The 15,478-nt window shown below is 40.1% G+C and overlaps 1 protein-coding gene across 1 annotated transcript in view; it reads left to right on the forward strand.

Moving 5' to 3' along the window:
* CUL5 (cullin 5) overlaps positions 1-11,030 on the forward strand; it is a 91,706-nt gene extending 80,676 nt beyond the window's left edge. The window contains exon 20 of the mRNA XM_043504225.1: positions 10,792-11,030. Coding sequence (XP_043360160.1) covers positions 10,792-10,797 — 6 coding nt within the window. The 3' untranslated portion in view covers positions 10,798-11,030. The remainder of the gene's footprint in view (positions 1-10,791) is intronic.
* The last annotated feature ends 4,448 nt before the right edge of the window (positions 11,031-15,478 follow it).

Here is a 15,478-nt window from a genome sequence, read left to right on the forward strand (position 1 = left end):
ATTATATTAGAAATATCACCATGTGTGAAATCTACCTATTCTAAATTCCAGTGTATATTATGAGGTGAGCAGAGGACCCAAACATCCATGAAACAAATTTTCAGTCCTCCTTTCTCGCCTATGTAATTTGATTTAAGTGTGTGGGTGTATGTACATAGAGATGGATCTTTTGCTGTCCTTTTTTATGCTGTATGTTAAATTCCTTTTTAAAGGTGAAATGCAAATCTAAAATGAAAGATAACTTAAGCCAAGAAATGCGGGCTGAATACCCTCAGTACCAGTGTTGCTCACGAGTGTACAGCACACAAATGGTGTGGTTCTTTTAAAAATTTATGTATGTCCATGAAATTCTCTGGCACATCTTTGTTAAATCCCTCCAGAATAAATCACCTTGTGAAATCACTGATACCATTAGTTCCACTGATTGCATAGTACTAGAACTATCTATCAGTGATGTCACCAAATTATGTAAGCTGATAGAACTGTCAGGAAGCTAATACTGTATAAACAAACCAAGATGAAGGAAAACTTTCAACCAAGGTATTGATGCTGCTGTGACTTTCTGCTTTGACTGTCCTTGCCTTCTTTTTATTATGTTACAATTCTTATATTTCAGTTTTTTTGTATTTAAGGTGCACAGAGTAAATTTAGAATGTTTTGTGCCTTCTGATATATGCAAAGATTATTCTTTCTATGGAATAAATACTATTTTTGAATGAATATTCAGTGCTCATGGCAGTTTTCAGACTGGCAACCTTCGCATACAAGGCTTCCTCATACCATACTGCCAATGTTTCTCAATCCTGTTCACAAAAACTCAATGCAAAAGGTAAGTACAATCAGTTGCCATGTCCCACAAATCCTTGGGAGGGCGCTTCCGCTACCACTTGCAGCAAGGAAAGTAGTTGTGATGATGGTCTTTGTGAAATGTGTCCACAAGAAATAAATAAGAGAAGCAACTCTTACAGAAAATCATTGTGTAATATTGGGTGGTAACTTCTTCAGGTTCTACCATCTTATGTTAGACTTGAACCAATGACTTAAAGGTGAAAGGCTTTTTATCTATTTCAGGCTTCTGATCTATTCAGTTCCCTACTACGTTCAGTTATGATTGTATCCATTAACATGTCTCCTGTTTATATTTGTGTGTGTGTTTGGGGGAGCGGGGGGAGGGAATTTCCTATGGTGCGGCTGAAAGAGAATCTTTTGTTGTTTTGTAGCTATCTTTTGTCATGTGACCTTTCCATTTCTCCTGGTGTCCTGCCTTCATTTCATACTTGGTAATTCTAGCTTCTGAAATCTCCCATGTAACGTCAGTTGGATAATGTGAGCCAGATCCAGGGACATAATCTGGAGAGTACATATCACAAGCTGAGGGGGCAGGGTACTACTCTCCGCTGATTGTGGGCCTGCTCTGTGCAAGGCCAATCTCCAGAGATGAGTGTAGCATCTGCTTCAACTTATGCCAGATTTTAACAGCCCCGAGGGAGCCATAACCCTGGAAGCAGATAGTATAAGAGACACTATGCCACCAAATGATGCATAGGGGTTGTAGTCCCTTGCCTAGTTTTGATTGGCTTGATTGGCCAGAGTCTGTCATTAGTGCTGTGCAGCCCAGGATCTAACCCTTTATGACTTCCATTTACTTTTACGGTTCGATGCTGCATTCCGAAATAGTGTTGCCAGTGATCATGGATACCTTAATATGTGAAATATTTAAAATATCCCATATTAAATGTTGCATAACAGTTTATAAAGTGCTTTTGTACCTTTTATGCAGAAAGTAATCATATACAAGTAAAATAATGATTCTCTTACTTGCAATGGTATTTTGATGTCTTGTCTTCTCTGCTTTCATTTTTAGAAGGTTTGGGGAATACTTTGATGCATATCATACTCACTGAATAGTCTTCAAGTGGACAATTTCACCCTTTTTGCGTTCTAATTTATTCCTCTGAGTTGCTCATTGTACTAGTAGTAATCGTAGTAAAATGACATTTGCCCAGCTCAAATCCCAGTGTAAACTAGTCCTTTACATGAGAAATCTGTCTTGTTGCTTAAGTCTTTGGTTTACAACCAGTGGAGTGCTCAGATAACTTTTTTTTTTTTTTTTTTTTTAATATAATGATGTCTTGTGTTTTATCTTCTGGGCCATAGAATTGCTATCCATTCTGCAGAAAACACTGATGCATTATCTGATGTCCTTGCTCACCTCTTGGCCAGGTACAGCATGCTTACTCATTGTATCCTGACTCATGTTTTTTCAGACTAGCAGGGCAAAAATTTTTCTAGTGTGGGCAAAAGACACAATCATCCATAATGTTTGTGACTTTGTTTAAAATACATTCAGGTGAGAGAAACATTTTATAATTCTCATGTTTTTCATGAGTGCAGTCAACATTGTTAAAGGAACCTGCACTGCAGGAATAAATGTGAAATCAAGGAGATCTGGAAACTTGACTTTATTCTTAATTAGTCAGTCTATGCTTGGTTTCAGAATTTAGCATTAGAAAAGACACCCATGTCCAACCAAGCCCCTTCTTTATTTTTATTTATTTTTGTTACACTTAATCTTTAAATCTGTTTTCAGATTTAAGATTTTTTAGCTGTTTTGAGCCAAGCTTTGAGCTCTGTTCCCTGTGTTATTTGTTCATATATAGTTAGTTGCTAAGCTGTATGGCTCTGGATCAGAGAAATGGGATTTTTTTAAGAGAGTAAGAGAGAGCTGCTTGGCAGTAATTGTCATGCCTGACTGCTTGTAAGAGATTGGGGGCCATCGTCTACCAAAAAGCAAGGAGGCAAATTAATTGTGATCCTGCCCCATCTCTGTAAGCTTCCCTCAGTCCCTCTAGTTTACAGAGCTGCTAGAGCTACTCACAGAAAGAGAGGTCGTGGCCAACGTAAACAACGACCAAAAAAAAAAAAGAAAGAAAATGGCACTCTGCATCAGAGGGAACACTCAGGATATATATAGAGTGGGAGAAGAAGAAAAAGAAAAGTTGCCTTTATTGGTGAGTGATATTCCCCCCCCCCCCCCCGTCAAATGACTATCTCCTCTCCCATCCTATAACCAGCATTCTGGATTGTGACCAGAGGGTTGTGGAGTGAAATTGCATAATTAGGGCAAACTACAAAGAATGGGGCTGACAATCCCCCAAACTGGTGGTTTATTCCTGTTACATTGCACTCTATATGATTTTATAAAAATATGCTAATGAGTATGAATAATGTAACTGGAATATGCTTCATGCAAAAGGTCTCTTGTAAGGTATCATTACAAAGCTTATAATCTACTGAGTGTGGTCATCCTATTTGTATAAATGTATCACTCTTGTATCTGAAACAGGAAATATGAAGTATAACTCTGAAGTCCTATTGTAGTTATGCCAAGTGTGGGCCATTAATGGTGGTCAACGGAAGCGATATATGTAGAAGACTGGACAGTCTCGAAACAACAGACTGGACTTCTATATAGATTGCTTCCGTCGACATGCACGGGCTGAAATTGTGGAAAAGCAGCATCACTTGCCCCATAACCTCAGCCCTGCTGAACGCAACGCCATCAGGAACAACTTTGACATCATAATCAAAAAGGCTGACAGGAGGTGCTGTCGTCATCATGAATAAGTTGGAATATGAACAAGAGGCTGCTAGGCAGCTCTCTTAACTCCACATTCTACAGGCCATTATCTTCTGATCCCACTGAGGATTACCAAAAGAAACTACACCATCTGCTCAAGAAACTCTCTGAAAAATCACAGGAACAGATCTGTGCAGACACATGTCTAGAACCCTGAGCAGGGGTATTCTATCTTCTTCCCAAGACCCATAAACCTGGGAATCCTGGACTCCCCGTCATCTCAGGCATTGGCACCCTGACAGCAGGATTGTCTGGCTATGTGGACTCTCTCAACAGGCTCTACGCTACCAGCACTCCCAGCTATCTTCGAGACACCACTAACTTCCTGAGGAAACTACAATCCAGAAAACACCCTCCTGGCCACTATGGATGGAGAATCCCTCTACACCAACATTCCACACAAAGATAGACTACAAGCTGTCAGGAACAGTATCCCCGATAATGTCATGGCAAACCTGGTGGATGACCTTTGTAAGTTTGTCCTCACCCACAGCTGTTTCACATTTGGGGACAATATAAACCTTCAAGTCAGCGGCACTGCTATGGGTACCCGCATGGCCCCACAGTATGCCAGCGTTTTTATGGCTGACTTAGAACTGTGCTTCCTTAGCTCTCGTCCCCTAACACCCCTAGTCTACTTTCTCTACATTGATGACATCTTCTTCATCTGGACCCATGGGAAGGAGGCCCTTGTTGAAATTATGGTGGAATTCCTCAATTTCCATCCCACCCTCAGCCTAGACCACTCCACACAAGCGGTACATTTCCTGGACACTACTGTGCTAATAAGCGATGGTCATATAAACACCACCCTATACTGGAAACCTACTGACCGCTATACTTACCTACATGCTTCCAGCTTCCATCCAGGACACACCACATGATCCATTGTCTACAGCCAAGCTCTAAGATACAACCGCATTTTCTCTAATCCCTCAGACAGAGACAAACACGAGATCTCTATCGAGCATTCTTACAACTACAATACCCACGTGCTGAAGTGAAAAAAGAGATTGACAGAGCCAGACGAGTACCCAGAATTCACCTACTACAGGACAGGCCCACAAAGAAAATAACAGAACGCCACTAGCTGTCACCTTCAGCCCCAAACTAAAATCCGGCACATCATCAAAGATTTACAACCTATCCTGAAAAATAATCCCTCACTCTCACAGATCTTGGGAGACAGACCAATCCTCACTTACAGACAGCCCCCCAACCTGAAGCAAATACTCACCAACAACCACACAACAAAACCACTAACCCAGGAACCTATCCTTGCAACAAAGCCCGATGCCAACTCTGTCCACATTTATTCAAGTGACACCATCATAGCACCTAATCACATTAGCCACGTCATCAGGTGCTTGTTCACCTGCACATCTACCAATGTGACATATGCCATCATGTGCCAGCAATGCCCCTCTGCCATGTACATTGGCCAAACTAGACAGTCTCTACGCAAAAGAATAAATCTAACATCAGGAATCATAACATTCAAAAACCGGTAGGAGAACACTTCAACCTCTGTGGCCACTCAGTTAAAGATTTAAGGGTGGCAATTTTGCAACAGAAAAGCTTCAGAAACAGACTCCAAGGAGAAACTGCTGGGCTTGAATTAATATGCAAACTAGATACCATTAACTTGGGTTTGAATAGAGACTGGGAGTGACTGGGTCATTATACATATTGAATCTATTTCCTTAAGTTAAGTATCCTCACACTTTCATGTCAACTGTCTAAATGGGCCGTCTTGATTATTAAAAAAAAATTTTTTCTCCTGCTGATAATAGCTCATCTTAACTAATTAGCCTCTCAGTTTGTATGATAACTTCCAACTTATCTGTGTGTGTGTGTGTGTGTGTGTATCTCTTACTATATGTTCCATTCTATGCATCCGATGAAGTGGGCTGTAGCCCACAAAAGCTTGTACTCTAATAAATTTGTTAGTCTCTAAGGTGCCACAAGTACTTCTGTTCTTTTTGTGGATACAGACTAACACAGCTCCTACTCGCTAATCTGTTTTACTTGTAAGTCTTCCTGTATACCTGTGGGCTGGCAAGTGCGTAATGAAGTCTTACAGTGACACGTGATCACGTCACCTGAACTGGAATCCATCTTTAACCTGGTGCTTGTCCATTGAGAAGAGGGGTGGGAACCCAGAGGGACAAAGGATTCCCACCTTATGCAAAAGATATATAAGTGGGTGGAACAGAACAAAGGGGGCAGCCATCATGAGAAATCCCCTAGCTACCACCTGAGTTGGAACAAGGGCTGTACCAAGGGAAAGGATTGTGCCCAGACTAGAAAGGCGTCCAGTCTGTAGAAGAAACTTACTGAAACATCTCTGAGGGTGAGATTTTATCTGTATTCAGTTTTATTACTGTACTAGACTTAGACTTGCATGTTTTATTTTATTTTGCTTAGTAATTCACTTTGTTCCATCTGTTACTACTTGGAACCACTTAAATCCTACTTTCTGTATTTAATATTTAATTTAATTTTTTACTTATTCATTAACCCAGAGTATGTATTAATACCAGGGAGGGAAAATAGATGTGCATATCTCTCTATCAGCGTTATAGAAGCTGAACAATTTACAAACTTTATACAGGGTTAAACCGATTTATTTGGGGTTTGGACCCCATTGGGAGTTGAGCATCTGAGTGTTAAAGACAGGAACGCTTCCCAAGCTGCTTTGAATTAAGCCTACAGCTGTTAGGGGACATGGTTCTGACCTGGGTCTGGGTTTGCAGCAGGTTAGCGGGTCTGGCTCAAACCAGGCAGAGCACTGAAGTCTTAAGCTGCCAGGGCAGGAAAGCAGGAGCAGAAGTAATCTTGGCACATCAGGTGGCAGGCCCCAAGGGGGTTTTGGTGATCCAACCTGTCACAATTCCAATACTTGGATTTACCAAGCCAGAAACAAAACAGCTTTCATGATGCTTTACTAGTTACCCAGAAGCCAAAAATACAGTTCCCTTAAAGCAATCCAGCTTTGGGCTTCCACCCAGACAGCCAAGTGAGATATGATGAGGATTGAAAATATTGTTCATCATATAAAAAGTTCTACCAATCCCAAAGGATTGGACACCTCACAGATTAATGAATATTTCAGATCTTACCCAAATACACACACAGCCAATTCTAATTCACTAAACTAAAATTTATTTTAAAAAAGAGAGTATTGGTTGAAAGATCAGTATTCATACAGACTTGAATATAATGCTTAGGTCAGTTTCATAGTAGAGATGGTGGTCTTCAGAGTTGCATAGAGTTCTTTCAGAATTAGTCCATAGGTTATAGTCCAAATATTCAAAATCAGGGCAGTCCAGATGGCACTGGAGATGTCAGTCTTTCAACTCAAACTTCCCCTGAATAAAGCTTAAGCAGATCTGAGATGAAAGGATTAGGTCTAACGAGTTTTTATAGAGATTTTTGCAGCCTCTTGACCATGCAATCCTGGGATGAACAATAGTGTTTTTTGAAGTAACCTATTTCCTAAACATCACCAGTCATTAACTGCATAGATTAATATAAGGTAATTATCAATTGAGTAGTTCATAGGCAGTTTACCACAAACTTCATCTAAATGTTAATATACCCATTTGATCTCTGAATCAGTAGCTATAGTAATAGACAGGAATTGTCTGTTTACATGGCTAACATTTAACAAGATACAAGTAAACACATAGAATTAGTATTACCTCTAATTCTCTAACAATACAGGTTTGCATTTCAAAGCTCTAGTCCATTTAACATGGCTATGTTAACTATTTCTAAGAAATAGCCCTAATTATCATTTTATATACTTCTCTAATATGTCTTTAAAGGTTAAATTAGGGTCAGTTAGCCTGCAAGTTGCTTAACCTTTTTTGGCCCTGTGTCACCTGGATAGTTAGTGCAGTACCTGAGGAGGGAAGGTCTTACCATATGGTGCTACTTGTAGGACCCTCTTCAAAAGAGGTATTCTGGGATTTGCAGAGGTCCAGCTGATAGTATTGTATGAAGGGGTGAGGAGATCAGCAGGTTGCTGCCTTAAATTCCTCATAGGTTTTATTTAGGTGTGGCAGGTGAGAGGATAGGGGGTGTCCTGATTGAGAATATATGATGAGAGAGAAATAGTGATCCTGTCCTGGGAATGCAGAAGCCAAGTGTTGGGAATGCTCTGATAAGATTGTGGTTGTCGGTGTATCACCTCCCAGCAAAGAAAAAGCTATGAACAATCAGGAATTTTGTAAGAGACTGGGGCTGAAAAAAACCTGGTTACGGGCAAGGTAGTAAATTAAAAGTGGTTGTCCCCAAGAACACATTATAGGAAATGGCAGGGTTGTGGTGGCATACTGAGCAGGGAAGCGGTGACTGATCTCAGCAGGGCTTGTTACCCCAAGGATTTCTCTCAGCTAGGGTGGTCTCAGGAATACCAAGGGGACACGGCCCATTTGTCCAATAAGTGATTGACACAAGCAGTATCTCTAAAAACAAAAAACACTTTATTGACACAACACAGCACAACACTGTCACAATAGACGAAGAGCACCCCAAATTGAAGTTGCATACAATTGGGAGTGATGCTGAGTGGTGGCGCCCTGCTTCTGATGACCTACAGGTCACTGACAGCAGTTCTCTTGAGTCAAGTCTTCATTGGGTTTCTTCTCTTTTCTTTCTGCTCTCCTACACACACTCACTGACTGACTGATTCTTATACCACTCTTGTTTTTCTCACTTTTGCTTATATTTTTCTGTTGGGACCCTTGGTGCATGTATCAGTATTGCAACACAGTATCTAAATGCACCCAACCTTGTGATTAACTGCCTCACCAGTGCTTTTTATTTTCCCACCAGTTTTTGTTGCTACATGTTCTCTTACCTTCAGCTAATGGTGGAATGGTACCTCAGTGAGTGCTTACTTAACACACAATGGTGGCAAGATTTTTAATAGGAGTAACTCGTTCTCTGCTATCAGTCCCCTCCTTGATGGTTGACATATATATGCATACACACACACTCAATTATCACCAGTTAGCAAGGTCAGTGGGTATTTGGCCTTGTCCAACATTAGCTCCAGTCTCCCTTAGGGACCGAACAGGTGGTGCTTCTTGTTGGCATAATACTTTATTACCCCTGATTTTGCCTCACTAGGATGATGTAACCATTTCAATTCTTTTTAAAGCGCATATGCTGCAGTTGCTTAATCCAGCATGCCACAATTACAGTCAGGACCACTACCAATATCTGAAACACTAAAAACATCACAATGGGATGCAGAATTGCGTTAAAGCACTGTGGGAGACTATTTACCATTTGTTTTGTAATCCCTTTTGCTTTCTTTACAATTTGCTTAATTTTATTAACTGTGTGATGTGCAGTTGTCATAAACCCTGCATGCATTAGCCTGAGGTTTTTGTAAACAATTTTACAAATTTGTATAATTTAACCCTTATCTTTAGATACACTAAAATTTACATTTAATTACAGCAATTGTTACATAAATATAGATTTATTAGTAATATAACACTTGTAAGGCATGTATGAAAGGAGAGAGAAATTTGAATTATGGATGATCAAGCCCTTGACAAATAGGCTGTCCTACCATGCACATTAAAATGACTTAGAGAACTATATGCATATACATTTTTTTCATAAAATCTGGAGGCACTGTTAAATGAAAATGTAATTTTCGGCCTTCATACTGAAAAAGCATTTTTATGCCATTACTTTACAATGACCACATATTAATGAGTAAGTGCTCAGTTCAGTTCTTTTTCCTTTTTAATTTCAATCTTTAACATTCAGTGTTCTGCCTGCTTGTTTGTGGAACTTTGTGAGTGCTTTTCCTTTTTTCTAGCATTATTACAAAGTTCAATAACCTTTTGTTGAATAGTCCAAATAACACAAACTTCTGTTTACTTTCAAATAGCTTCCTGCATAAAATGCAGTTATAACCAGTTTTCCTATATACACAACTACAGACCCATTATATGAGAGAAGATTTAATTGATAGTGGCATTTTCCTTTAAATTAAAAAAAAAAAGAAAGAAACAGAAGGCTGTACAGCATTACTGTTGCAAATGTTTGCTGGAATACGCCATGAATTACCACACTGCTTTGCCCTGCTTGTGGGTCAATAATGTTTAACAAAACAGAGCTTTGGTTGGCAGTGTTGTGGGCCCATTCTAGCAATATGGTGTGTTTTTCTCCCCTTACCCGTTTAGAAGCGTACCATGCTACAAATGCACATGAGGGATTTTCTGAGTGTTTGGTGGCAGTAAGTGTGGTGGCTTTAGAAGGTGGTATCCCTGAGCCATTTATTAATCTACCATTGTCCTGGTTGATTTACTTCCCACCATATGATTCACTGCTCGCTCTTTTGGGACCACCTGGTTGAGGAAAATCATGAGGGATGATAGTACCTGGGTTTGCAAGTGGGGCAAAGGAGATAAAACACTCAAGTATTTGCAACTATATTTGAGTCACCTGTGAGTCCCAGGGTAACTTCAATGTACCAATTCCCTACAATCTTTCCAATAGCACTGGGAAATGAATATACACAGCTGACATTAGTGTGCATAGGGACCATCAGGTTAGACCTTCTCCACTGAATATTTATTGATGACCTCTACCCTAGACATGGGGAAAGAGTAGGAAAAGTGTAATGCAGGAAAGAATGAAGAACTGGTTCAGAGACTGGTTTGAAACCAGTTGAACAGCAACCTTATTCTAAAGGCAATAGCCCAACTACTTTTAGTTCAGAGGAGGGGGATGTTGGCTTTGACTGGACATCTTTGAATATTTGTGTGCAGGGCTGGGGAGGGATGAATAGAAAAAACGTTAAGGTCTGTGAAGTTAAACTTGTGGGTCTTCGTAGAAGGTTAAAAGAGCAGGAATTACTCAATAAAAGTGTGGTCCATATGCTCACAAATTAAGTGCACATTAGAATGTTCCCTAAAATCAGTTTGGTGATGAGATTTTCATGGATGGACCACATTCAGAAGTCATTTTGGTGCTTTAGAGCCCTCTACTGGAATGTACATTGCTTAGGGCACTAGACCACCTGGCTCTCAAAGATCTTATGTGGAAGACAGCAGGGCTTAGTCATTTTAGGAGCCGAGGTTTGTACATGAGTGTAAATTCTGCTTGTTTCATTTTCTCAGAACTGACAATGAAGGAGCAGCTTGGTTGCAACATGCAGGAGTAACCCAAAGGACCAGGATAGCAGTCTCAGTAATTGTCCATGATTTTCTCCAAGGGGTTAGGGAAAGGAAGGAATTGCACTAAACTTACAAAGGTAGTCCTGATGATAATTCCTATGTTCAATGCCATTTTCATACCATCTATTACTGTTCTGTTTTGTATTTAAAATGAGAAAATAAAGGTTATTTTGTGTACAAAACCTATAGTTATTGCTTTATTTTATGTTTTTCATTCCTTTTCCATTTTTATCATAACAAGTATAATAAATAATTGATCCACCCATTACCTACTTTTTTAGACACACCTCTAACATACTTCAAACATGTTACATAGGTACTGTTCAACCTCCAGTATGGGTGGATGACTGTCCGAGAGGGAGAAGGAGACCAGGAGAGTGAATTTGTGGGCAAATTGAGCAAAATATAAACACAATTTTTTTAGAAAGATTGGGGTTTACTGCCTGTACTGCTACATATTAAATGCTGAAAATCTGGTCCATGCTGTAAAATATTTAAGTAGACCTATTCCTAGGCCTGAAAATCTTAGTCTAACAGACAACGATCATATACAGAATGCTGCAGAATGTTTCCTCAGCAACATGAGCTGCAGCAAGCACATGTAATCTGTCCGCTGCTCTGTACCCTGGCTTCCCATAGAATATCAAGTCAAGTTCAAGGTGCTCATTGGTCTGGGCCCAGCATATCTAAAAGATCAACTGAAGCTCTAGGATGAAGACTGATAGTTCCATTCTACCAAATTACCAATGTCAGTCAAGTTTATTAATACAGTATAGGCAAAAGGTTCTATATGATACCAGTCTCCAAAGAGCAGTCCCATGCAGCCAGGTTACATTTCCCTTAGAAAGATGGTGTGTTCCCCAAAGCTATGCCCCTAAAGCCATCCTTTTAAACCCTACTTGCTTACCAGAAAAATGTACCGTACATGTCATTTAATTAGTCAGCTTTTTGCTTTGTTTGTTCTGGTACCATGCTGTGCCCCATGCATTCCACATTATGATGCACCCTTCTCTTTGTTTTGAGTACACGTATTCCAGCTACTGGGGGGGATAAAGGCACCTCCTAGGATTGTGTGAGCAACTCCTTTTCTGTTAGTTATGAAGAAATAATCATCTGTCCCAGTACTGACAATTTTCCTCTCTATTCAATCCGAGGCTTACTTCAACTGATGCAAGTTGTTATGAGATACTTAGCATAAGTGTTCAGAAATATAATAAAGGTGCAGGCCACTCTAGATTGTATAGCTACTAATGCTTAATATGTATACTTAAATGTATACATAATATATATGTATACTAGCCAGTATATGTTAGTCAACCAGCTGTGTGTTCCTTGATTGTTATAGTCAGGGTGGCACCTTTGCCAAATTAATACATGAAGCAATGGTGAGGCCTTTATATGTGATTTAAACCATTTTAACGGACTACATAGGTGACAATACTAAATAGTAATTGTTATAGTAAGGTTGTAGGTTATAATTTCATGTATATAGTTATGAGGCTGAAAATGTATCCTCATGGCTTAAAGCAAGCCCATGCAAAAACTCTCCAAGAACAGAGAGGCAGTTCACAGCTCATCAGGGCATGGGTGGGACAAACCCAGCCCAGCCTCACAGGAAACAATGGCCACTGGCTTAGGCAGCAGCAAAAGAATCTGTTAGACCCTCGAGGGAGTCACCCCCTTCCTTTGGGCAGTTTGGGACTGCGATGAGGCAATGCTCACCTGAGTCTGAAGGGGTTGCGGGCAAAGCCAAGAGGAAAGAAAGGACATGATAAAAGGGAGAGACATTTTGCCATGCTCTCTCTTCCACCTACATCTACAGATACCACCACCAAGTGACTGAAACGCTAATCAAAGGGGAGAGCCTGACTGAAAAGTAACCAGCCAGCCTGTGGTGAGAAGCATCTAAATTTTTAAGGACAATGAAAGAGTTAAGATCAGCTTAGAATGCGTTTTGCTTTTATTTCATTTGACCAAATCTGACTTCTTGTGCTTTGACTTATAATCACTTAAAATCGATCTTTATAGTTAATAACTCTGTTTGTTTGTTCTATCTGAAGCAGTGTAGTTGGTTTGCAGTGTGTCAGAGACTCCCCTTGGGATAACAGGCCTGGTACATATCAATTTATTTTTTAAATTGACGAACTTGTATAAGCTTGCAGCGTTCAGTGGGCATAATTGGACACTGCAAGACAGTGGTTCCTAGGATTGTTTCTGGGACTGGAGATATTGTCTAGTGTCATTTGGTTGCAAGTAGCTGGGAGAAGCTTACATACCAGAGGCTGTGCATGAACAGCTCAGGAGTGGGGGTTCTCACAGCAGAGCAGGGTCAGGCTGGCTCCCAGAGTCAACGATTGGGGTGACCTAGCAGATCACTGGTTTTGAAAAACTGGGATAGGCAGTCTGTCCCACAGTACTATGTACATGAGGAGTAAAACAAAAATTTGGAGTAGTGACACCACAAGTGAGGTTTCCATATATAATTTTTTTTGTGATTATTTACTATGCAGTACTGTCCATTTATATTATAGGTTATCCATACAGCTTTTTGTCTCAACTTGGTAAGCTTTACTGGACAAGAGACCGGAGCAGCTAGCTTCTTTGTCTCTGTGCTGAGGTAAGCCATTGTGACCACATAGTGAAGTGGCAATGTCAAAAACATCACACCGGCACTGTATCGATTTCCCCCTAATAAAACAACAAGCTGCATGTGGTTTTCTCCAGGTTTGTGTCGCTGTGTGGAACACTAACAGTTGCAATAGATCCAGTCGTTCCTTGTAGATGTTGTCTTCCAGGTAACCTACTAAATGTACCATAATCAATTTGTCAAATACTGCTAGGTTTCAGAGTAGCAGCCGTGTTAGTCTGTATTCGCAAAAAGAAAAGGAGTACTTGTGGCACCTTAGAGACTAACAAATTTATTAGAGCATAAGCTTTCGTGAGCTACAGCTCACAGTGAGCTGTAGCTCACGAAAGCTTATGCTCTAATAAATTTGTTCGTCTCTAAGGTGCCACAAGTACTCCTTTTTTTTTTTTTTTCAAATACTGCTGTGTCAGGATCTAGTACTGGTAGTGATACAGTATCACTATGCATTTCTTTTGCAGTAAAAGGACTGTTTTGAATAGCACATGCCTCGACAGGGATGCGGTGTCACTGATTCCAAATTATTAATTGTGCTAAAAGGAATTTGCCTACAGAATTTAACATTTAACAATTTAAAACATTGTTGATTTACTATAGATTTTGTTATATACTAAGGAGAATACCATTCAGTTAACTGCTCATCTCTGATAAGGTAAGGCAGTTGTGATTTTTCAGTATTCCCTAATGAATTGATTATGGTGGTTAGCATGTCATTTCCATAAGCAGTACAGGTAATCTCCCTACCAGCATGATTTTCTTTTGCCCTTAGATTGTTTACGGCAATGAATTCATTAATTTTTACTTGTATTTGATTAAACAGTTGAGCAATGTCATGCATATTATAGCCCGTATACAGTTCCTCAGTAGCCAGGCCTTCAGTGCCATAAATTATGGGGTTCAAGACACTTTCTGCCACCCGATGAACAGAATAGCTAATGCACCCGATGAAGTGAGCTGTAGCTCACGAAAGCTTATGCTCAAATAAATTTGTTAGTCTCTAAGGTGCCACAAGTACTCCTTTTCTTTTTGAGAATAGCTAATGTGCTTTTTTATATTTTCCATATCTGCCCTGTTGCAAATGGACATTCCAGATCTGAATAGTCTTGAAATTGAGCCTAAGCTTTGAAGTTTTCTAGTTTGGAAGATTCCAGAGGCCAGGACAGTCTCTTGCCTGGCTGCTGGGTTGTGTGCATGTTCCTGATGATAAGCTATTATATTGATTAACAAAGAATTATACAGAAGTGATGCATTTGATTTTACACAGTTGCCAAATTCAGCAATATGTCAATGAGAGATTTAAAACTACAGATATATGCATAAACTGTATGTTATTTATCAAAGTTCCAGGTACCAATGCAGCAGTTAAGTCACTGAGTGGCTCTGGATCTACCTGGGCACACTGTGCGGCTGTTTCTGTTGGTGCCCTGGTACTATGTGGTTTCATAGATACTAAGGTCAGAAGGGACTATTCTGATCATCTAGTCTGACCTCCTGCACAACACAGGCCACAGAATCTCACCCACCCACTCCTACGAAAAACCTCACCTATGTCTGAGCTATTGAAGTCCTCAAATCATGGTTTAAAGAGTTCAAGAAGCAGAGAATCCTCCCTCAAGTGACCCGTGCCCCATGCTACAGAGGAAGGTGAAAAACCTCCAGGGTCTCTTCCAATCTGCCCTGGAGGAAAATTCCTTCCCGACCCCAAATATGGCGATCAGCTAAACCCTGAGCATATGGGCAAGATTCACCAGCCAGATACTACAGAAAATTCTTCCCTGGGTAACTCAGATCCCACCTGTCTAATATCTCATCTCGGGGGATTAGGCCTATTTACCCTGAATATTTAAAGATCAATTAATTACCAAAATCACATTATCCCATCATACCATCTCCTCCATAAACTTATCGAGTAGAATCTTAAAGCCAGATAGATCTTTAGCCCCCACTGCTTCCCTTGGGAAGCTATTCCAAAACTTCACTCCTCTG

The sequence above is a fragment of the Dermochelys coriacea genome, chromosome 1 (assembly GCF_009764565.3).
Source record: "Dermochelys coriacea isolate rDerCor1 chromosome 1, rDerCor1.pri.v4, whole genome shotgun sequence".
Lineage (NCBI taxonomy): Eukaryota > Metazoa > Chordata > Testudines > Dermochelyidae > Dermochelys > Dermochelys coriacea.